At 44.1% G+C, this 23,815-nt stretch overlaps 1 protein-coding gene across 6 annotated transcripts in view; it reads left to right on the top strand.

The window, feature by feature from the left end:
- The window catches only part of ENOX1 (ecto-NOX disulfide-thiol exchanger 1), a 312,330-nt gene that overhangs the window by 232,751 nt on the left and 55,764 nt on the right, over positions 1–23,815 (top strand). For 4 of the 6 annotated variants that reach the window (XM_068526690.1, XM_068526689.1, XM_068526693.1 and 1 more), the window contains 2 exons: positions 7,142–7,249; positions 11,872–11,928. The exons of 1 other annotated variant lie outside the window; for it this stretch is intronic. In XM_068526690.1, coding sequence (XP_068382791.1) covers positions 7,142–7,249; positions 11,872–11,928 — 165 coding nt within the window. The remainder of the gene's footprint in view (positions 1–7,141; positions 7,250–11,871; positions 11,929–23,815) is intronic. One more of the 6 variants, XM_068526691.1, reaches the window with a different exon arrangement.

A 23,815-nucleotide genomic window follows, 5' to 3' on the forward strand; every position in this document is an offset into this window, starting at 1 on the left:
GGGCATCGAATTTATAGCAAAGTTATGGAGATGGAATAACATTTATTAAAACTGAATCAAAAGAGCAAAAACACATTAAAAATTGGTGACACTGTATGGGCTCAAATATTTCCAGACTTTAAGCATTAGTATTTGGTGGCTCATTTCTAATGAGTAGAGAACAAGTTCTGATTCAAAATGGATCCCCTGAGGTCATGTTCTCCTAACACCTGAACTGATCCCCAAGAATCTCCTAGGGAAACCACATTGGTTGGAGCCACTATTAGAGTATTTTGTGCCACCCTAAACTCATTTTAGTGGATAGACTAGCATCTTCGTGACCCAGCATCTTGAGGACAGGCTACTTTGTGTCTGTTTCCTCCCTGTCCTCCATACTGTCTAGCCCAGCGCTGTGTACTTAGGAGATAAGTGATGATTGAAAGAATGGATAAATGAATGATTGCTTGATTGATTGATAATTGAATGTTACTGGATTGTTTTAAAAGAACTGAACATAGAGCCAGTCACTGGGGAAATCTTGAAATGAGGGGAAGAGGGAAAGAGAGAAAATGTGTGTGTGTGTGTTTGTGTATAGGTGTCAGTCACTATCAGTATATATTATATCTACCTAGTGGCACGAGTTCACGTGACCTGCCACCACGGTGAATTTAGAAAGAGTACTCCTCCACCACCATGGAAGACGCAAAGTCAGATGCTCTCAGTTTCATGCCACCCAGCAGCTCCATCCCCCAGCAGCTCCCCAGTCCTGCCAGAGATTCCTGAGGCGGCACCATTCAGTGAGTGTCAGCTTGTCATGAGACATTGCTGGTGTTCTTTCATACAGAGAATCTGCACCGTAGTCTGGGGCTTTCATGGAATCTAACCTTATCTGATATGTTAGCTATATAAAGACTTGACCTTAGTGACAAAATTATAAAATTTAAGGGGAAAAGACAAGGAAAGGGTTACAGTTTTTAAAGGAAAGTTAAATCCACCACAGCGCTCACAGAAGGATGCACAAAGGCACGTCTCCAGCAGCCTCGGTCTTAAGTGGAAATGGTGAATGCCTAGGTAGAAGTCGTTGCTAGGAGGGTTTTAAGTCTGGCATGTCCTGACTTCCATTTCAAATTGACGGATCAGTGTGGTTGTCAGGGTAGAATCCACAGTTTGAAGTAGGAAAATCGAGTTGTGCAAGTGGTAGGTCTCTCCCCGATACCGTGGCCTCGGATACATGACTTAACCTCTGGGTGCCTATGATTCGCCCATCTGTAAAAATGGAAACGTGACCTCGCATATTCTGGGGCTCCAGATAACACTGGTAATGCTCTTCGAATTTGTCAGAGAGAAAGACCCATTACACACGGAAGTCTACATCCCCAAAGAGCATTACAAATGATCCTATTAAATCAGTGGCCTGGAAATATGAAGATGTGTCAGCTACGGCGTTTATTTACCTGTTATTGTCTGCCAGAGTGTTTGCACTTGATTGGCATATGGATAATTGCCTAATTGGAACACACTCAGTTGTAACCACCAAAAATGTAATAGTGCATCCGTTTAATGCCACACTTCCCAGTGTTAAATTAAAATTATGCTGCAGTCAGCCAGTCCAACCGAGAGGCTCTTCTGATTAAGTTCTAGCTGCCTGTGAACTTCTGTAATTGAGGCACTCTGGAACTTAAAAATTCAAACTGGAAAGAATATTATACAGTCTCACAGATTTCAAGTGAAAAAAGACCAGAAAGGCTGACTTAAATTATCTAGTTGCAGACTATCTCATTGTTTTTATAAGACATCTAGTCATATGAACAATCACAGTTTTGAATCACCCCTGTTTTGAATACATAAATTTTAGATTCGTGAGTTTACCTTTTGTAAACAAAAGAAACAATTCATTTGAAAGAATGCAGAAAATAGTCTAGGGGTGTTTATTTTGGTTTTTCCTCTAGTGGTGGTTTTGGTTTATTTGTTTGCTTTTTGGTGGAACATTGGGGAAGAAATTACATAATTATAAATTCACTGATTGGATTTTCTTAGACTTTTAAGAAATATTCCCCTATAGATTAAGGATGGTATCTGGAACTTCCAGAGTAAAGAATCCAAATGTCTTAAATGCTATTTTCCTCTGAAGATTTCATACACCCATGTGTCTAGAACAATAAATTACCCAGTGATAGAGCCTCAGGTAGTTGTTGTTATTGTTGTCGTTTTGGCTTTTGTGTGTGTGTGTGTGTGTGTGGTTTTTTTGTTTTCCCTTTGTTTTGTTTTTTGCCAGATCATGGCTTAATCTCATAGAATTGGGGAAACCAGAGCAAGCATTCATTCACCTCTTTACTCATTCATTCATTCAGCACCTGCTGTGTGTTAGAGGTAACCCAGTTATGGACCCTACCATTGGTGGATGTAGGCTAGTTGAGGAGATAGCTATGAAATGTAATATATCATATAAAAGTGCTTTTGGAGCATGGAAGTTAGAACAGCTAACTTTGCTTGGGTGATCAGAGGGGGTCTTTATTGAGGAAGAAACCAAGACCACTGCTTATAGTTGTGCGGGTTTTGCCCTGGACAAGGGCACCAGGCCAAATGGGTGAAAGGGAATGAAATCAAGCCCCTACTCTCCTGCCCAACCATGTGCCTTAGTGAAGGGTCCTGTCTGCCTAGAGGATGGGGCTCTTTTCTATCGTATGAAGTCATCATATGGGTTGACGTTAGCCCGAAAACATTCTTTAAGTTGGCTTAAAAAAATGAATAGGAATCTGCCAGGCAGAATTCTGGGTAGTGAGCTTTTCATAGAGTCATGAAAGGACCTAGCATGTCTGGGGAAGGACGACACAGCCAGTGGTTTGGATTTTATCCAGTAGAGACTGGGGGATCAATGGTATTTCTTAAGCACAGGAGCACTTTGATTCTTAGGTGGCCAGTTTTCTCAGGAGTGTAGGGTGAATGACAGGAGGAAAAAGCAGATCCAGAAGAGAGATGCTCATCCTAACCATGACAGTGAAGATGGTTGGAGAGAAGGCAGAGGAACGGGCAGAGAGGTTGTGAGGGTGATGAAAGGGCGGGCATGGACCTCAAGGTTTTAACTCTGGTTACCAGGGGAATAGAATTAGCCTTGTGGGGGCGGGGTGATAGTAAGCACAGTTTGAAACACTGTAGGGAAAGGGTCTGGTGGGCAGTAGGAGCGGGGGAGGCTGTGAGGTCAGCTTTGAAAAGCAGGAGCGCAGGAGCCGAGCCCGTGCAGTTGAAGCCGTGGGTGTGAACAGGATCGCCTGGAGAGAGAGGACATGCCAAGGCAAACAGAACCTGGCATCCTAGTTGGCAGTTAGAAAAGCAGCGTTAGTGACTTTAGTACCAGCAGAGTCTGAGTAGGGTGCTCTGGACAGAAGCAACATTGTAGTAGGATTAAATAAGCATTTAAAGAGACAGTGGTTTTCCTTCCCAGTTGCACATTAAAATTATCTGTGGAGGTTTTTTTAAAAAATATTATTGCCTGGGTCCGTCCCCTAGATATTCTGAGTTAATTGGTCTTCTGTGGGACCCAGGAATAAGTGTGTTTGACAAGTTCTCCAGATTTAAAAACCACTACCCTTGACTCTCCCTTTAAGAAGTGTCAATAAACCTCAAAAGCTGGCAGACATGTGAGATGCATAAAACCCCAGGGGGTCAGAAAAGTACGAGATTTTTCAAAGATGAAGAATCTTTTTTAAAAATATATATAAATTAATTTATTTATTTGGCTGCATCGGGTCTTAGTTGCAGCACGCGGGGTCTTCGCTGAGGCACGCTGGATCTTCCGTTGCGGCTCGCGGGCTTCTCTCTAGTTGTGGCATGCGGGTTTTCTCTTTCTAGTTGTGGCGCGCGGGCCCTGTAGTTTGCGGCACGCGGGGCTCTCTCATTGAGGCACCCGAGCTCAGGAGTTGTGGCACGTGGGCTTAGTTGCCCCGTGGCGTGTGGGATCTTAGTTCCCCAACCAGGGATCGAACCCACGTCCCCTGCATTGGAAGGCGGATTCTTTACCACTGGACCACCGGGGAAGTCCCAAGGTGAAGAATCTTGATATTATTAGACTGACAGAGGTTAGAAAGTTGGGTAATGCAAAGTGTTAGTGTGGGTGTGGGGTTCAGTTACTCATATAGCACTGGTGGGCAGGTGGGCTGGTACAGCCATTCTGTGACGCAGCTTTGGCAGTGAACTCCCCCGGCATGCCCCATGACCCGCAGCTCCACTGCTGGATATGCAGCAGGGCAAGTCTCCCACAGGTCCACAGGGACAAGCCCTAGCATCTCCCACTACAGCCTTACACAGGGGGAGGAGAATTGGAGAGAATCCGAGGGGCCTTCACTGGGAGAGTGGAATAGGTATAAGTGGGTGGACGTACCCCGTAAAATAGTATGCAACCACCAGAAGCAATAGTTAGATATATATACATATCACCATGGATCTTAAAAACATAGTAAACAAGAAATATGAACGCTGTCACTTACATACAAATGCATACTCGCAAAACAACAGTATATATTTTGGAACAACGCATTCAAATAAAAAAGACAGAAACCGTTGAAAGCGGTTGCCTACATATGAGAAGAAAAGGAACTGGGGATGAGTCCTTGGAATCACACTTTTTTTAAATTTAAAAGTGTGATTCCAAGGAACAGTGAGAACGGATGGACGCTTACATGGGAAGTGAGGTCAGGGGAAAGGTGTGTGTGTGTGTGTGTGTGTGTGTGTGTGTGTGTGTGTACACGAGCGCACGCACGTTTTAATAGCATGAAGCAGTGTTGTAAATGTGTAGATGCAATGGCAGACTCAATGGCGTTCTCACTTCCCCTCTGATCTATTCACAGTGTTGGTAATAACAGCTGAGAGTTGTGTCCAAGTGGTTTTCCTTTCTTTGTCCTTTCCTCAACCTTAATTAAGTTCATTTGTTTGCTGTCGTTGCTGTTCTTACTAAAGCAATGTCTGCTCCTTTACAGACATACCAGAAAATTACAAGCAAAACTAACAGAAAGATCCATAAGCCCACTCACCCAGAGACAGTATCCAGATTCGTTGCTATGAATAGTTTGCAAAATTCAGTGAAACCCTTTCACAGCCTGAACTTTTCATGTGGAGAACAGTATATTATGAGTTAATTCTCTGTCCAGAGACACTTGTGCAACTTCATTTTTAATGGCTGCATGGTGCCCCATTGTACAGATGTACCATCATTACTGTAGCCAGTCCCCCTCTGCTGGACATCAGTCGTTTCTAAATTTTGCTACTTCGAGTGCTACAGTTGAGTGAACATAAGCTACCTACGTTTGAAGACAATTTCCTGTCCTTCATTTGGCTCATTTTTAAAGGAGGTTTGAGGAGTGGATTCGAAATTGTCTAATGACATAAAAATCCACTAGGCATCGTGGAGGTCAGAGCACCAGATCCTCTCGGAACTGTTCTGGGGCTGGTCGTGAACGAGAATAAAGAAACAGGGTCGGGACTTCCCTGGTGGCGCAGTGGCTAAGACGCCATGCTCCCAATGCAGGGGGCCCGGGTTCGATCCCTGGTCAGGGAACTAGATCCCACATGCATGCTGCAACTAAGAGTTCGCATGCCACAACTAAGGAGCCTGCTGGCCGCAACTGAGGAGCACGCCTGCTGCAACTAAGACCTGGTGCAACCGAGTAAATAAATAAATCTACATTTCAAAAAAAAAAAAAAAGAAACAGGGTCTTTCCCCACTGTTTGGAAATGGTCATTTTCATTACTTATCATGGTGCCAGAGTACAATATGGCCCCCTGGTTTCTGCACTTTAATCAATTGGTGCACAACTGAATCACATAACGTGTGAAGGGAGCCCGTGTGGGATGTGTGTATTGCATCATATGTGAGTATGATACGGGCAGGTGGTAAAATAAGGGGCGCTGAGTGTTTTGAAAACTGCAAGGAAATCACTGTTTATGCTGGGGGACCAAAGTAGGTTCTTAATTCTACATCCAGCACCGGACAAGGGAACAAGACAAGCAAGCCCAGGGGTTAAGGCACAGTGTGTTTTTCTGAGTACTTCCTCCCCGACAACGAACTGCGAAACTAGCAGTTTTGAAGATTGAATTTAATCCTTCCACTTGGCAACCTGAAGCATCAGGAATCCAGTGCCAGTGTTTATTCCGGCCTTGATAGTTCAGAACTGGCCAGGCAGCTCTGCAGCCAGCTTGTCAAGCCCCGGAAGTCGCAGCCTTGGTGTGGAGACAGCTACCCTCGTGGCAGGAACGCACTGACATTCTCATGTCATTAGTGCAGCACTTGTCATGTGTGGGAGCAGAGGAAACAGACATCTGTCTTTGCAAACTAGCCCTTTGTTGTCAGGAAGCTCTGAATAGACAGAGCTGCTTCCAGGGCCTGTTTTGAAGCTCTTGAATGTGTTCTCCATCCAGCCTGTGTATATATTAGCATATAACCACGTGCTGGGCAGCCCCGTCCTCCTGGCAGGCCAGGTAAGCCCCCCCATGCATTACAGTTGATAGGGCAGGGGACGCTCAAGGCTTAACAGCAATCCGTGCAGTGGCCCTGCTTGAAAACAACAGTGCAGGCCATAGCTGAGTGTTTTGACAGCTTGCATCAGCAGTTTTCTCGACTGATATATTGATTGCAGTCTGGACTTCAGTCCTGCTGATCTAATAAAACATCACCATCATAACAGAGAAGGTAAAAGGCTCTTTTGTGCTCCCAGCCACCTGGTGAAGCAGCTTTACAGAGCTACTGTAAAGCTAGCTTTAGGGTCATATGTAAAATGATGTAACCTCGGACAAGTTGACTCATTATTTTAAGTGTTTTTATGATTTAATTTCTTCAGCTGTCAGTGTCTTAGTTTCTTACCACTATTCTACATATTTTTACAAATACGCATCTGTTTAAAGGAATATAAAGGTGCCTTCACAAACACTGAAACAAGCGTTGTGCATCAGTATCACAAACAGCCTGATACTGCGGCGTTAACTGCACACTCGTTACACTACGTGGGGGGGGGGGTGGTGAAACAGACATTTAAAAAGAGTCAACTGAAGTCTGGATTAAGCTTTAAGACTCGTACAAACCTTTTCCTCGTGTTTTGGAATGGATGTTGTCAATATCTTACAGAATTCCATTGGCCTTCAATCCTACTTATCCTAAATATCCTTTTCACAGCAATTGCTGACCATCCAGGAGGAGTTAAACAACAAAAAGTCAGAATTGGAACAAGCAAAGGAAGAGCAGTCACACACACAAGCATTACTCAAAGTCCTCCAGGAACAAGTAAGTGAATGCAACAGCTCTGACTCGTGAATTAGTTCCAACACTGACACACGCCTCCCCCGTGTTCGACACACATGCAAACACTGCTGCAGTTAATCTTGGAAATGACCAGCCTGGCCCCTCCCCACCTCTTAGCAGCTTTGCTAGGTAGAATTTATAATCTCCTCTCCAGCATCTCTGCTTTCACTCTGGTACCTCTCTAGACCACCCAAGCCCCCCAGCGATGTGTGCAAGTTTCTTCCAGAAGACAAATGAATTTTGATACAGTTTTAAAACATTGGCAATGCAGATAAATTTCACAGCAAGCAGCTCGTTTCCTCTTAAGCCTAATCGCAAGGAAAATGAGTTTAGCATAGCCCACTATCCTCCTGCAGACATCTGAATCAGAAGGACTGATTCATAACGACATTTAAAAAAATCTCTCCCCTGTGCATCAGGGCACTTACCGAACCAGGGTGAGCAACAAACCTTTTATGTGAAGTTTGTAAATCTGAACGTTTCATCCTGGCTTTCTTTGATACTAAAGTGTAGCCTGACATTGATAAGTAGATTTGAAACTATTGCCTTACAGCAGGGTAAGATGGATCTCTCGGCAGCTGAGTGAAATCTAGGCCCAGTATCTACATGCGAGAAGCTGAGAAAGCTCTTGAAATGCTTTCCCATTTCTGGCCTTCACATGCTGCCCATGATGTAATGAATGGCAAACGGAAGGGGAAAAAAAATCACATATAGTAACCGTAGCCCTTTGGGGGTAGTCAAATTTAGGTTGCTTTAAAATTCTCACTCACAGTGGTATATGAGGAGGTCCTTTTGTACAACATAAATAACTTCAAAAGTGATATTGTTTAAAAAAAACTATGAAGTTGGGAGAGTATGAGCCTAGTCAGCTGTGACTCAGTCACTTTACAAGTGATTTTTAACTTTTTAATGGTTTGGACTCAAAAAAATATATTTTCAGTCACTTTCCCCTAAAAGCATAAGTGAATTGTGAGGGAAAAGTGAAGATGTTAGATAGTCTGTAAGCTTTTATAGCTTTGGAGGAAAATGCTTTCTAAAGCTAATCGTTATCTTTATATGATTAAGATAGATTTAATAACTTAGACTGAGGCTTACATTATATGATTTTGGATAAGTTAGATTGAACTGAAAAAATATTGATGACTAAATTCACAATGACCTGCTGTCTAAGAGACCTGCCGTCACTGTTCTTTCTTCTTTTACATTATTAAAAGGCTTTCAGCAAAGTAGAGCTGATTTGGTCCAGGTTTGCTCCTGATCAAACAGACATAGCTCTGAGCTTTGTTGTTTTACATGTTCTCTCTCTGCCTCCTTGATTTACTGGGATGAGGAGGGGTGAATTCCTTTCTCCAAATGACTCAAATCCTTTATTTTGATTCGAAGTCCAAACTCCAGTCATAAAAATAGATGCTAAGTTTTGCAGAATTCATTGCTATATCCTTGTCGTCATGGCATGCGTTTTTAAAGAGCAGTGTGCGCACACAGGCTTTGGTAAAGCATCACACTTCACTCTCCATTACTTAAAAAAAGAAAAAAAAAAGATAAATGGGGAACGTGAACAAGATTCAGAACAACTAAAATCATTATAAACCTAGGAAATATGACTGGAAAGGAAGCATTTTTAAATCTGCTGTAGTCATGGGATGGCTCTTTTTCAAGCAAAGGCACCGAGAAGACATAAGCTTAAGAGAGCCCACAGCGGCCAAATGCATTTGGGTGCTGTTGTCACCACCAGACTGTTTTCCCGAGAGCCCCTTGCCTGGTGCCCCTGTCATCCTTGTAGATGAGAGCAGGCAATGGACACGTTCCTTCCATCTCCCTGTAGCCTCCTGCCACACACAGACATACATTTAAAAACACACCTCTGCATCTCTGAACAATGCCTTACAAAGCTTTCTTTGGGCTTGTGTAGAGTAGCTATACATGCAAACACCTTTTCAGTGCCTGCATAGATAGGGCCTAAACAGATGGCCTCACCCCCAGAGATTTGATTGGGCCTAGAGTCTTACTACAGTAAGTTCCCTACATACGAACCTTCAAGTTGAGGACTTTCGAAGATGTAAATGTGCGTTCGCCTGTCCAATCACATAAGTTAGTTCACGCGTCTGGCGTACATTGTCACGTGCATGCATCCTATACAAGTGGTCGTGCTTTTGCGTACTTTACTGTACAGTACTGTATAGAGTACAGTAGTACAGTATCTTTATTTCAAGCCCAGGATGTCCGGAAGCAAGCGTAAAAGCAGCCGTGATGTAGCTGGTACTACTGTACTTTTCAAGGTACTGTACTGTAAGATCAAAAATGTTTTCTTTATTTTTTGTTTGTTTTTTATGTATTATTTGTGTGAAAAGTATTATAAACCCAGTACAGTACAGTACAGTACTATATAGCCAATTGTGTTAGTTGGGTACCTAGGCTAACTTTGTTGGACTTAAAAGCAAATTGGACTTACAGACGCGCTCTCGGAATGAAACTCGTTCGTATGTAGGAGACTTACTGTATTATATAGACACACACACACACACACACAGGAAAAGATATACCCTTCTCTGAAGACTTGGAAGTTTGCTCTTTAAAGTGACTGCCACTTGATGGAAATCCTGAAAAGAAGGAACAGGTCGTGAGGGCAGACCCTTACCGTCCGTAGCCCTCAGCCCAGGGAAGGCAGGCTCATTCCCTAAGCTCTCTGTTTGCTAAGATGCAGCTTCACCAGGTCCCACCAGGCCCCACTGGCTCCTGCCTTTCATTTCCTTCACAGAGGTAGTAGCTTCCAACACCTGGAGCCTATCCCCAAGCCCAGGTATCCTCAGACAAGATGTTAGCCCCTCCGTCTGGAGGAGAGCAGCAGCTCTGGAGAGAGCAGGGAGCAGGCCGTTGAGGGCAGAGCAGTGGCTGGCCTGCAGCTTCAGCTGGCAGGAGACGGGGGGACCCGTGTGGACCCCTCAGAAGACAGCAGACAGACGGGGAGTGAGATGAGAGAAACACACACACACACACACACACACACACACACACACACACACACACAGCGGAACGAAAAGGTAATATGGAGCAGGACGATGGAATTTACTTAAGTGGGTGGAGAGCGACGGCGTGTTTGCACTGGGAAACATGTGAAGGTGGGAAAGCCTTCAAGGACAGAGTCCATTACTTCCGATGGAAAGTAACAAAACCTTCTTCTGAGCCAACCCCGCTCTTCACTCCCAGAAGCACGAGTTACAAGGTGGGACAAGCAGAGAGCGTTGATGAAAAGGAGAAGATGAGGAACACCTATGAAAGGAAAGCCTTAAGACAGGAAAACAGAGAGGGATTTTTAAGTCCCTTTGTGCCCTCTGGTAACAGATGGCACTCCTGTCACTGAGGCGCACTTGTTCTTCTCGTGCGTATCACACATTGCCCGTGCTCCCTCGTCTTTGTTATGTGTAGAAACATCAGTGGTGTAGCCCCAGAGAACACTGGGCAGCATGCCTCTTTCTCAGGCAGGACGATGTGGAGGTGAGTCTTAATCTGCTGCACCGGCCCACAGTCAGCTGCCCCATACTCAGCTCCTTCGTGTCGCCGTTGCTTTGGCAGAGCCTCTCTCTTGGCACGGAGAGCATGTGGTTTTCTTGCTGAGGGTCTGAGATCGCCTGACAAAAATCAAAGAAGCTTTCATTTTAACACGTACAAAGAGCCCGAAAGAACCAACATTTGAATCAAACACATTGGTGGTGCATTTATTTTCTTTCAAACTTTAAGCATTTATATCCCACCAAGAATATTTTAGGCATAAGAAAGAGGATGCAGAAGATGCTGCTTCCTAAGCATAATAAGCCAGGAAGAAGTACCGGCAAACAGCTGCAAGGCCTGCTCCCCTTTGCCCTTATTCTCTGTCTTCATGTGTCTGCTTCAAGTCAGGCTAGGATAAAATGCCAATTAAAGGTTGCCAGAAATCTCCTGATAACTGATTACTCCTAAGCCTTCTGAGGGAGAGGCATTTTCAGATGTTCACTGTTAAAAATCTCATTTGAGAAATAGCTTTTCTTCTAATGCCTCGGTGACCAAGGAGATGTGTTCCCAATTCTTCCTTTACAAAAAGAAGCAAATCATCTTCTTTCAGACCTCCAGAAACCATGTTAGTCATGCAAATAGGTTCTCAAGGAGGACACGTACAGTGCACTGCAGCATGTTAAAACAAGGGGAAACACATAATTCTCGAATAATTGTTAGCATAACATCATTTAGCTGGTGGCAACTTGCAAACACTGCAGGGTTTAAATTAATAGCAATACAACGAGGAAATGAAATCATTTATTATTCTTAAGAATGAATTTTATGCCTTTTATGCCTATGGAACTGCTTTCTAATTTTATTATTTAAAAATAATGACCAAGGCCCATTTATTTCCTGCCAGCCATCAGGTTTCATAAAATACTGGTCTCAAACTGGTTTCAGTAAGACTCGTTAGAATTATGTGCTCCATCTGTTTTTTTCTTGTTGGAAGTTTCATAAAGTGCAGCCTCAGGTAAATCAGGGTTAACAGGATGATATACACTTAGTAGATAATGCTTACTTATTCATTTGGGTTTTTTTGTTTTGTTTTGTTTTTTTCTTAAAATCTGCAGTTGAAGGGTACCAAGGAGTTGGTCGAGACCAATGGCCACAGCCATGAGGACACAAATGTAGGTACCACAAACCTGGTGTTTGCTCTTCTTGCTTGGTGTTGGTTGAATGCCCACGAGAATGTGGCACTTTTTAACACAAAGGAAGTCAGAAGCCCTGCGTCTCAGCGGCTTATTAAGATTACTAATGCGTGGTTTGGCAATAAAATATGGTAGGTACTGTTAGCTTAGGTTACCAAATGTCGACGTAGAAGTACTTGAGCTAAGGTCTATCGTAAGAATTCTAATCTCAGTGAATTTATTCGAGCCCTTTATATTTTCAAAGCTATAGACCAATGAGGTGTTGGGAGGGCAAATGGAATGAGACTCAACAGGGTAGTAAATTGTATATTGCATGTGTATTTATTAAGTTTGCCTGGCAACGAAGAGGGTAGTGAAATGGCTGCTATGCTGAAGAGGTTTCAAAGCAGACCCCTTCTCCCAGAGAAGCCCTTGAAAGCGTACCTTTCTCTGTTTCTGACCCCGATCGGTTGCGTGGAGCGTCCGTCCTCTTGAGACAGAGTCTGATGGTACAGGATCCCACTTGGCACTCTGCTTCCTCCTCGGCGTACCTTGAATTTCCCAGTATTAGTCAAGTACTCTCTTCGCCTTGGAAGTTCTTTAGTCTCAGGTGAAATAGTACACCATGTAGATCATTGTCTCTCCATATGTTGGATGGTTTTGTTTTCGCCTTTTTTTTAAATCTCTTTGATATCTGTACGTATTTGACTATCCTCTTCATAGAAAATGCTTACTAAGCAGTTCTTTTCACATAACACGGCATCAGACATGGTAATGAATGCCTGATTAAGCTCGAGCGAGGAGAAATTATACATTCCATGTTCACTCTTGTTTTAATGATATACAGCAGAGACCCTGACATTCCGAGTACCAAAAAAATCCCTCTTAATAACTACTGTTCCTACCAAACAGATATTTAACGTATGACGCTTATTGAGAACCTACTGTGTACGTGGGGCTCTGCTAACTGTGGGAGGGGGTGGTTAGAAAGAAATACAAGGCTTGGTGTCTGCCCTCAAAGAACTTACAACAAAAGGCTGATGAACTAAGGGAGACGTGGGCAGGCAATTTACAAGATGTGATACGTGTACAGGAAGGTGAGGCAGCTGTGATGTGATGTAGTTTGAAATCTGGACTTTGCTGCTTATTAGCCGTGTCAGCTTGACAAGTTACTGAACCCCTCTGAGCTTCATTTTCTTCATTTGTAAAACTGACTATGCAGCCTACCTCAAAAGCTTATCATGATGTAATGAGCTAAGGCACATGGAAATCTTAAGGTGTTGTTATTATGGTTTCTCTGTGCTGGATACTCAAGAACGGCTCCTGGATCTGTGGGATTTGGGTTTGGCTTTGAAGAACACATAGGACTGAGAATGCAGAAAGTTAGGGAAGGAAGCCATTCACCCAGAGCTCTCCATAGGCAACAGTGTGACCTAAGTAGTGTTTGTCTTCCCGCTCCAGTATTTCATTACCCCATCCTTACCCGAAAACCCCTTTTCAGGATCCTGTTTTCCAGAGACACGTTGCTGCCACGTTTTGAAACTTTCATACGCACCCCCCCCTCAGAGTCAGTCCCTCTGTGCCTTCCAAGGAAGCTGCTGTCTAATCCAATAAGCCAGACAAAGTGGCAGTATGTCTCAATTTCCTGATCTGTAAAGTGGGGGTGACATTACCTCCCTTTCCTTCCTTCAGGTTTACTGTGAGAAGCAAATGACGTCACTGATGCGGAAGCACTTTGTAATTGTGAGGTTCTAACTACATGGGATGTTGTTAGGATTACAAACTCATCTGCTGATTGAATTCAGTTAGATGCTACGTGGAAAGATAGGCCTGACACAACATCTAGTCTGTAGGCTCTTTCTTGAGAAATGTCAAGAGGTATATATATTGTTAAGTGGAAAGAGGGAAAAGAGATCATCTTTAAGGTCTGTTTGTCCTCTCTTAGAGGAAAGTTTTTGACATTCAAAAATACCTCTCTAGAATCCATGACGTGTGCTTTGTAATCAACCCCCAAAGATGACCGTTGAGAAATGGGGTTCAGTCAGGCCAAGCAGGAGACAGGAGCAGCACCTTGCCCGCTGGGGCGGGTTCGGGGAGAGATTTGTGGACTGATGGAGTCTGGTAGCACTTGCCCGACAACTCAACTGGCCGCCGCCTCTCTCACTGCGCAGAGGGCTAGGCTCGTTTGTGCAACTCTGAAAATTGCCTATTCTTTCAAGGGTTTCCCAGTAGGTGGATTATTCACCTGTCCTTCTCTTTTCTGTCTGTCATGTTGTCTCCTTTGGGCAGTTTCCCCAGCACCTCCACTAGGTTGTGTGAAAGAAAAGAAACAAAGATCAGTTATTTTGGACACACAGTCGGAGCGCTAGCAAAATATTTTAAGATATTTTTAAATGTCTGAAATGAAGTCTGCGTGTCATCTGAAGTTTTCACCAGCCCTGTGGTGGTGAAAGGAGAGGGGGCTTTCAAGCCAGACTGAGAGGGTTTGAATCCATTTTGATCACTGAGTAGCCATGTGACCAGAGCCAGCGATTTGACTTTTCTTTTTTTAAACTTTGGGTTTGTTTATTTATTTATTTATTTATTTATTTATTTATTTATTTATGGCTGTGTTGGGTCCTCGTTTCTGTGCGACGGCTTTCTGTAGTTGCAGCAAGCGGGGGCCACTCTTCATCGCAGTGCGCGGGCCTCTCACCATCGCGGCCTCTCCTGTTGCGGAGCACAGGCTCCAGACGCGCAGGCTCAGTTAACTGTGGCTCACGGGCCCAGTTGCTCCGCGGCATGTGGGATCTTCCCAGACCAGGGCTCGAACCCGTGTCCCCTGCATTGGCAGGCAGATTGTCAACCACTGCGCCACCAGGGAAGCCCAATTTGACCTTTTTGAACTTCAGTTTCCTCATCCAGCAGCGTACTAAGCGAAATCCCATATATAAACACCTGGCCCAGAGTTCGTCCTTGACAAGTATCAATTCCCTCTTCGTGCATCAATATCAGCAGTATTCAATACAGTAGGTAGTACTTTGACAGGATGAATTTTAATGCAGATCATGAGCTTTAAAGCTTCTGGCCCAGAGGTTACTGACTGAGACATACAGATTTTTTTTCACCCTGATTATTCACATGCAAGGATAGGAACTGTGTACATTATCATTTATTAATAATAATTAGATAGTTGGCTGGTGCTGGCTTAGCTGGGTATTCTTGTGAGAATTAACAGTTGCTTTCTTAAAGCAATATATTTTATTGGAAAAGGAAAAGGTTTGTATGAAACTGGAAAATTACAGAAAAGTATACAAAGGTAGAGAAAAATAAGTTAATATCTCATTACTCAGAGATAGTCACCATCAGTATTTTATTTTAGTTCTTCCCAGTCACGTGCATGTATATGACCAGAGGGGAAAAAACCATAAATAAATGAACCAATAAATATGATCACAGTGTCTTCCATTTTGTTCCTTATTGATTTCTCATTATACCATGAGTATTCTTCTTGTCAGTAAATGTTCCTCAAAGACATGGTGCTTAATGGCTGTGTAATGTAGATATGAACTAACTGAACCACGTGCCTATGTGTTAGGCATTTAACTTCCTATTTTTTTTTTTAATTTTATAAATAATGCCGTGATTAACACATCCATAAATCTTGGTCTGCATTGCTCATATTTGTTTCTGGGGGATTCTGTATATTCATAGCTGTGTCATGAAGTCTGGCAGGGAGATTCAGACTTAACAGAATTGTTGGGCATTCAGAATGTTAGTGTGACAGATGCACACGTGTGGCTCAAAGATGTGTCCGGTCTTGCAACTTAATAACTCTTTTGCCTATTTAGTCTCAAGAGCCAAGCTTATGGGACGTGCTAGCCTCACCTAGAGTCAGTCAGTTACTAATTATTTTCTATTGTTTTTATATTTTATTGGGCAACGACAGTATCTGACCAACACCTTGTTCAGTATCCTTGAGGTCCCCAAACAGAGGCACCCTTACAAAGCCCACCCTTGTCCCCGTGCACAAAACCTTCTGTGAGCTCACGCCCATGAGAAGAGGTTTCTGAAAGGCTAATCTAAAAGCATTAGACCCAGAAGCTGAGATCAGTTGCAAAGGCCTTTTCTCCAAGAGGACTGCACTTAAGATTTGAAACAGGTTTTTCCTTGTATTTGGAACTGGATATATTTTAGTATACCCAAGTTTAAAACTAGCCTTTAGTACAGATCCTTCAGCGATTTCAGTTATTCCAGAACCAATTTTCTTTCCTCAAAAGCAAAGCTATGATTTTTCTTTTGGTCTCTGTCTCCGAGCTCTCTCTTAAACCCTAGGATTGCTGAATAACTAACCTGGTCCCTGGTCATTATGTATAGCAGATATCAAAATCTTAAATTAAAAACTTTAAAAATTTAATTTAAAATTAAATTTACTATTAATTACTTTATTGAATGTAATTAATTTGATATCTGTCCTCACCTTGCATCTCTTTTGATGACCTTCCTCCCAGGTACCTCCCAGAGGTATCACCACCCATGATCCTTAGCGTGCATGTGTTCGGCGAGAAAGTGGAAGGGAAAGGAGAGGATGCAAGAAATCCTAGTTGCAGGAACAACTAGGAGGAATCAAATAAAGTGGCTACTTAAGCCGGCAACGTATAGAACAATTTGGTCTAGAAGCTTTCCATGAATTTTTTTCTCCCCCCACTTTGTTTCTGCTACAGGAAAGCTTTTACTGCCCCCTCCTCTACTTGCATAATTCAAGCTCACACACTGGAGTTACAGAAATCATTTGCAATCTGTAAAGAGGTTGAATTTGTAGCACTGAAGGTTACCACTGTCTAGTGGAACACCTTTCCCACCCAAATAAAACAAAAAACACAAAAGAGAAAAGATTTTTCAGTTTTTCACGTTGCCTCTGTAAGTAAATAAATCCTCAAGTTGTCTTTAAATTTGTCAGAGTAAAGATGTTAAGAGCATATGGAAGAGATACTGTGTGCAGAACAGTCTTCAAGTTTAGTACACGCTGCGGCGGAAAGCTACCGTTAACTGTGTATTCTAATGATGCCTATGGCGGAACCTCTGCTAGCGTCGAGCCCTTGGCCCAGTTGCAGAACGTGCTTACCATCCTTCGGGTACGTAAGCACAAGAGAGTATATACATACTGATGTATCAAACAAGGCTAAAGAGAAAGAAAAACCCCACAGGAAATTGGGACCATAGTCTCAGAGGACAAAGACAACTCAGGCTCTATCCTTCCCTCCTGTAAATTCTGGCCTGCTCTTGGAGGCCCCAGTCTTGAACTGGAGGAGGAGTAGACGAGACAGTGAGAAACACCTCAGCACAAAGGTGTGTCCCTCCCTCGCCCCATTCCACAGTCTCCATGGCAGGGAACTGGAGCACCTGCTGATACCGGGGGTGAGACTGCAGACGCCACGGTCCTTCCAGCCCCTGGGGGTCTTTCTTCTCACCATCTCACTGCCTGAGGCTGTACGAAGGCCCCCAGTCTGTGTTCCAACACAGTCTTCCACCCCCCCCCCTTTTTTTTTAAATTTTATTGGAGTATGGTTGATTGACAATGTTGTGTTAGTTTCAGGTGTACAGCAAAGTGATTCAGTTATACATATACGTATATTCATTCTTGTTTAGATTCTCTTCGCATATAGGTTATCAGAAAATATTGAGTAGAGTTCCCTGTGCTATACAGTAGATCCTTGTTGGTTATCTGTCTTATACATAGTAGTGTATATGTTCATCCCAAGCTCCTGATTTATCCTTCCCCGCCATGTGTCCCCTTTGGTAACCGTAAGTTTGTTTTTGCTATCTGTAAGTCTGTTTCTGTTTTGTAAATAAGTTCATTTGTATCATTTTTTAAAAATTAAGATTCCACATATCAGTGATATCATATTATATTTGTCTTTCTCTGTCTGACTTACTTCACCTTCCATCCCTTTTTGACTCAATAAATCAACAAGACTTCATTGAAGGAGGCAGCGGGGTATAGAGATTAAGAACAGATCTGGGCACCAAGTAGCCTGGCTTTAGTCCTGGTTCCGCCATTTACTGTCTGGGGGCCCCTGGGCCATTCATTGCACCCCGCGCCACCATTTTTTTCACTTCTAAAACGAAGGTAGTGACTGCAGCTACCTCATAGGGTTATTGTGAGCATTGCGAAGCAGTGTTGACGTGGCCGGGAAGTGTTGGGTATTAGTATTGCTCCATCCTTCCACGTGCCAGGTGCTGTGCTGGGTTCTGGAGATCCATCGGTGACTAATACAGACGTGGTTCCTGCCCCACATGGAGCTGACTCTGTCATCGTGCCCCGCTCTCACCAAAACGTGGTTGTCCTCTGTCTCATTCCATCAGGACTCATTCTCCACCTTTGGGTCAATATCACAGTGCGAATAATGAATGGGCTTGAGGTAGCTGGTTTGCACATTTCCCTAAACTCTCTGGAGACAAGACCTTTATTGGAAGGATTGGGTCCATGGGGAGGAGGGTCTGAGGGGAGTGGTATATACGTGTAGGTATGTAGGGAGCTTTGAGACCCCTGAAAATCTCAACTGGAAAATCCGTAGCCACTTTGTCTTCCTTCAGGGAGAGATGGACCCATGTCTGTAGCTGCCTGAGGTCACCCTTGCTCTGCAGATGTCTAAAATCAAGAAGGGGGACTTTTCACGGACTGATATTTCCTTTAGCCTGTAATATATGGCCCCATTCACGTATTAAATGCTCACACCCAGACTCTGGCCTTTCGTTCCAGTTACAGCCTCTGTAACGTTGCTTTTCTCCTGCTGGTGCTTCCGTTTCCACCTCTACCCTGACTCCACCCTCATGCGCCCACCCAGCTGCCTTCTTCCAGCTAGTTTACCATGTTTTCTGCTGTGAATTAGCCGTATCCCCGCCATTTGCTGTGAAATCCAGAATTGCATGGGAAAAAAACGACATGCATCCCAACCCAGCCCCCTCGGAGAGGATTGATGGTCGGAGGAGACCCTGTTCATACACTCTCTTCTCAGCATGTGCCCCAAGGAAGGATTAGAGAAGGAACTGCTGTCAAAGTTGGACCAAGCTGGCTTCAGGGTTAGTGTTTTTGTTTCCAGTAAACACTCGAGAAGTTTCCTTACCAGGAGGCTCACTGCCAACCCACCATGTGTTCCCACAGCTGGAGCTGGGCCTACAGTTGGTCCTTTTTGTCAGGACGGGAGCTGGTTGGACCTGCTTGGCCATTAGAGGATTTGGAGCATGTAATAGGATTAGTGCATGTTTAATAAAGCTGACAGGTTGAGTTTGGAGACATGAAAAGACCTTCTCCCCCCAGGTCAGGTTAGACAAAAACAGCCAAAGTAGACATAAATTTCAGTGCTGACTGAAATGGTCTGACACAGACATGGATACCTATATAGCTAAAATCAAGATCTGAAACCAAAATTTTCCACTCTGGAGACAAATATACTTCCCCCAAAAGGTTAATGATAATCCTACGTGATGCAGAAGGAAAAGCAATTGTTTAGAATGGAAGATTGGTAACTTTTATAAATCCAATACCCACACACACACAAATGCTCTTATCTTAAAAGAGCCATTTTCTTTTTGTGGAAAATATAAAGAAAACAATCATCTGCAGTCTTACCACTCAGAAATTAGTGTTTACACTTCTTTGTGTTTCCTTCAGCTTTGCCTATGTGCACATATATACATTTTTACCAAATTTACAGCATATTATATGGGCAGTTTTACAGCCATACATTTTTTTCACTATAAATCATGAGCATTTCCCCATGTTGTTAAATGTTTTCTAAATACAACTTTTAATGACTGCCTAATATTTCATGCCACAGATGTGCTGTAGTGTATTTAATCAGTCCCTGCTGTGGGACTTTAAAATATTACTTGTTTTTGCTGTCATGGATAGTGTGCAATGAGTATTCTTTAACAATGTATTAGTTAATAAATCCACCATTTAAGCACTTTTGAAATGGGGATGCTTTTCCATTTGAATGGGATTTAGGGATAGAGGGAGATCCACTAGCTCTTTAAAAAGATTAAAGCTCAGCCCCTACATGGTAAGCGATGAGATAAACAACCAGTAATATTGTCTGGATGTGACCACATAGAGAGGATACTGAGTTCTTCAACAGGAGATGAAAATAGCTCCCAAGAATGTCTGCATCCTGAAGAGAAAGGCAAATGGTATAGCCTTCGTGAATGATTTAGAAGAATGATACTGAGACATGTTACTGGGGGTTTTGTGCTGTGAACTACAGCATCTTCCTGGTGGTCTAGGGATGGCAGAACCTGTTCTCTGTATGGATCCCAAACCCAGGCCACCCCTACCCAAATGAGGCTTGTCCACCCTCTCCAGAGAATACATGAGATTGAGAAGAATGTCCAAGTAAAAGGACAACATGAGTTCTAAGCCCAAACAGAACCTTAACTTTTTATTTCTAATATGGCCAAGAAGATACATGGAAACTCAAAACCATCAACAAGAGATGCACACAGGAATATACAGACATGACTTGAGTGCAGGCAATATCATTTTAAAGTGTAATAAACCTAGAGAGCTCAGTCACAGGAACCGGGCCTCCCAGGAGATACAGCTTAGCACTGCCTGATGTGCTGCTCAGAACGGAACAGGAGGAAAGTTGAGGAGCATTTGTGAAAAAAGCCAGGAGCCCAAAAGGTGGACAGAAGCAGTTCGTTCTAGTGCCTCTGGAAGATGGTGGGGGAAAGTGAGGCGCCTCCTCTCACACAGCTTCGGTTCCTGCTGACATATCACCAGGATTAGTGACCTGAAAACAGCAGGGAACAGGGATTCACCAGGAGATGAGCGTCGCCTCTTATTAGTTGTCTATGTTTTTTGGTTTTCGTTTTTTTTGATAAATTTATTTATTTATTTATTTGTTTTTGGCTGCATTGGGTCTTTGTTGCTGCGTGCGGGCTTTCTCTAGTTGCGGCGAGCGGGGGCTACTCTTCGTCGCGGTGCGCGGGCTTCTCATTGTCGTGGCTTCTCTTGTTGCAGAGCACAGGCTCTAGACGCGCAGGCTCAGTAGTTGTGGCACGCGGGCTCAGTAGTTGTGGCTCGTGGGCTCTAGAGCGCAGGCTCAGTAGTTGTGGCTCACGGGCTTAGTTGCTCCGCGGCATGTGGGATCTTCCCGGACCAGGGCTCGAACCCGTGTCCCCTGCATTGGCAGGCGGATTCTTAACCACTGCGCCACCAGGGAAGCCCAGTTGTCTATGTTTCTCAGGAGCTATAGGGCTTCCTAGACACTTGTTGTTGTTTTTAGAATACTAAATGTTCTACAGTGATTTGTACACTCCTAGTTTCTGCTAAGCACAGAGACCAGGAAAGGGAGAGGTGTGAAACGTGCCGGCCAGGGCTGGGGTCAGCGTGGCTCGGCTCACCATCCTGACGCTGGTCTTGCTCAAGGATTCTCTGCTCAGCACTCCCTGGGTCTCAGGAGGGTTCTGTAACGCTGCACACAGGGCAGTCATTCTCTCACCACACACACTGCTCGTCTCCAGCCCTCGTCCATCACAGGGCCACAGAACTCACTAGACTGTGGTATTTCTTTGAGGAAATGTGTAGGAAGAGGACAAAGAAGGAAAGTAGGTGGAAAGAAGAAAAAAGGGGGAGAGGGGCGGAAAAGACTGTACCGGGAAGAGTCTTCCTAAGTTTCATCACTTTCTGCTGTCACCATCCCACCCGTCCCTGCCAACTCGAGTAGCGAAACGGCCTTCACCAAAGGTGTGTTTGTAGTTGCCTGACTATGCCCACGTAATGAAAACTCTACCCCAAAAGCAGTTTATCCTGGAATTCGAAGCAAACAACTCAGATCTTAATCTGCAGATGCGATATTGATGGGCTTCCTGCGGGTAACTACAAAGGTCAGACTTGGAAATACTACTTGGAAATTTCCGACTACCCATGAGCAAGTGAAGCGCGTGCTACGCCTTCAGCCTTGCTCTGACGGAGGCGCCCCTCTCCATTCCCCCCTGCCCTGTCTAGGACCTGAGAGGTGGGAATCGGCCCCAGCTGTGAGTTCACCGCCAAATGCAGCCTCCCCTCCCTCCCTCCTGGCCTGCCCTCCCCGCCCAGAGGGGCAGCCAGCCACACTGCTCTCCCAGGCACCAGGCGCCCTGTTTGCAGCCCCCTGGAACTTCCTCGGGCCACACCTCAGCCTGAACTCCCTCCGTGGCTTTCTTCCTAATTCAGGCAGAGCAGACGTTGAGCCGGGGAGGAAAGCTACTGCCCCTGCCCAGTGGAAGAGGCCTTCACATTTTACGTTCCTTCTAGAAAGACTCATCAGCCTTGGAACACTTAATAGGTTTTGTGGTTGTTGCTGTTTTAAGATTTCTCTTCTTTTTTTTTTTTTTCCTTCCCCCAAGAAAATCCTCTAAGCCTCAGCCTTCGCAGCCCTGAAGTTGCCCTCGTAGGAGAGATCTGTGGCCACAATGCTGCGTCACTGTCATGTTTATTGTTATGTCAGCTTCCTTGTGAGGTTTCAGAGTGCCTTTCTTTGTCTGGACAGTTTCCAGACTGTTCGGTGTATGCTAATGAGCTCCTTACATTTATGAGACTCTCAGAATCTAGTTTGCACAGTTTCTTGCCATCGCCAGCTTTGAGAAAGATGACTTGAAACTAGGAGAAAGGTCTGCAAGTGCGACCTATGGAAAAGCCCCCAAACCTATCTACATAGGTAATCCCCTGCTCCCCTCACCACACGTGCACACACGCACACAAGTATAACATGTCTCACCGCTGTAAGCTTAGGTATTGTTCCTGGACATTTTCTTTTTTTTTTTAAAATAAATAAATAAATAAATATATTTATTTATTTATTTATTTATCTATTTATTTATTTATTTATTTATGGCTGCGTTGGGTCTTCGTTGCTGTGCACGGGCTTTCTCTAGTTGCGGCGAGCGGGGGCTACTCTTTGTTGTGGTGTGCGGGCTTCTCATTGCAGTGGCTTCTCTTGTTGTGGAGCACGGGTCTAGGTGCACGAGCTTCAGTAGTTGTGGCTCGCACGCTCAGTAGTTGTGGCTCACAGGCTTCAGTAATTGTGGCACACAGGCTCTAGAGCTCAGGCTCAGTAGTTGCGGCGCACGGGCTTAGTTGCTCTGCGGCATGTGGGATCTTCCAGGACCAGGGCTCGAACACGTGTCCCCCGCATTGGCAGGCGGACTCTTAACCACTGCGCCACCAGGGAAGCCTGTTCCTGGACACTTTACACAGCAATATTCAAGTTGGTCCCCTTGGTAAGAACAGAATAACTGTTGGCCTGCTATTGGGAATAACCGTTGACCTGGGATCCTGAATAAATGACTTTAGTCAATAGGTCGAATTCGGCTAGGTGCACCATACATGAAAAACTCTAAATAATTAGATATTTTTATTGGTAATTCAGCTTTCCTTCATCTATCATGTCATGCTTTTTGCCGGCAATGCAAATTCTGCTGTGTTGAAGCCCAGCTCAGTTCCTACTTCTTGGGGTCTTATCCTAAGATCAGCCCAAATCAATTACCATCTTCTTCATATTCCCACAGTATTTATCATTATCCCAAACATTCTGAACAACCCAGTTATGATACGCCTAGCTTCTCAACTCAGGTGTAAGTGCCTTAAGGGCAGGTAATGTGTAGGTATGTGTTACAGAACCTAACAGAGTGATGAACCTATGTAGGTGGGCACATTTGTAATACATTTATAACACTTACTGACTGATGATTGAATGGAGGTAGAAATTCCAGCCACCTCAGACAGCTCTGTGAATCTGTTTGGCCTGATTAGGTGAGAAATGCAAACCCTTCCTTATCTATATTATCTGCAGGTGATCTTGAGGATTAAGCACATCTCGTTGCAGTTCAGTTTAAGATGTGTACAGAAGTCTTGCCGACCGTG

This window comes from Eschrichtius robustus, chromosome 18 (assembly GCF_028021215.1).
Source record: "Eschrichtius robustus isolate mEscRob2 chromosome 18, mEscRob2.pri, whole genome shotgun sequence".
NCBI classification, from domain to species: domain Eukaryota; kingdom Metazoa; phylum Chordata; class Mammalia; order Artiodactyla; family Eschrichtiidae; genus Eschrichtius; species Eschrichtius robustus.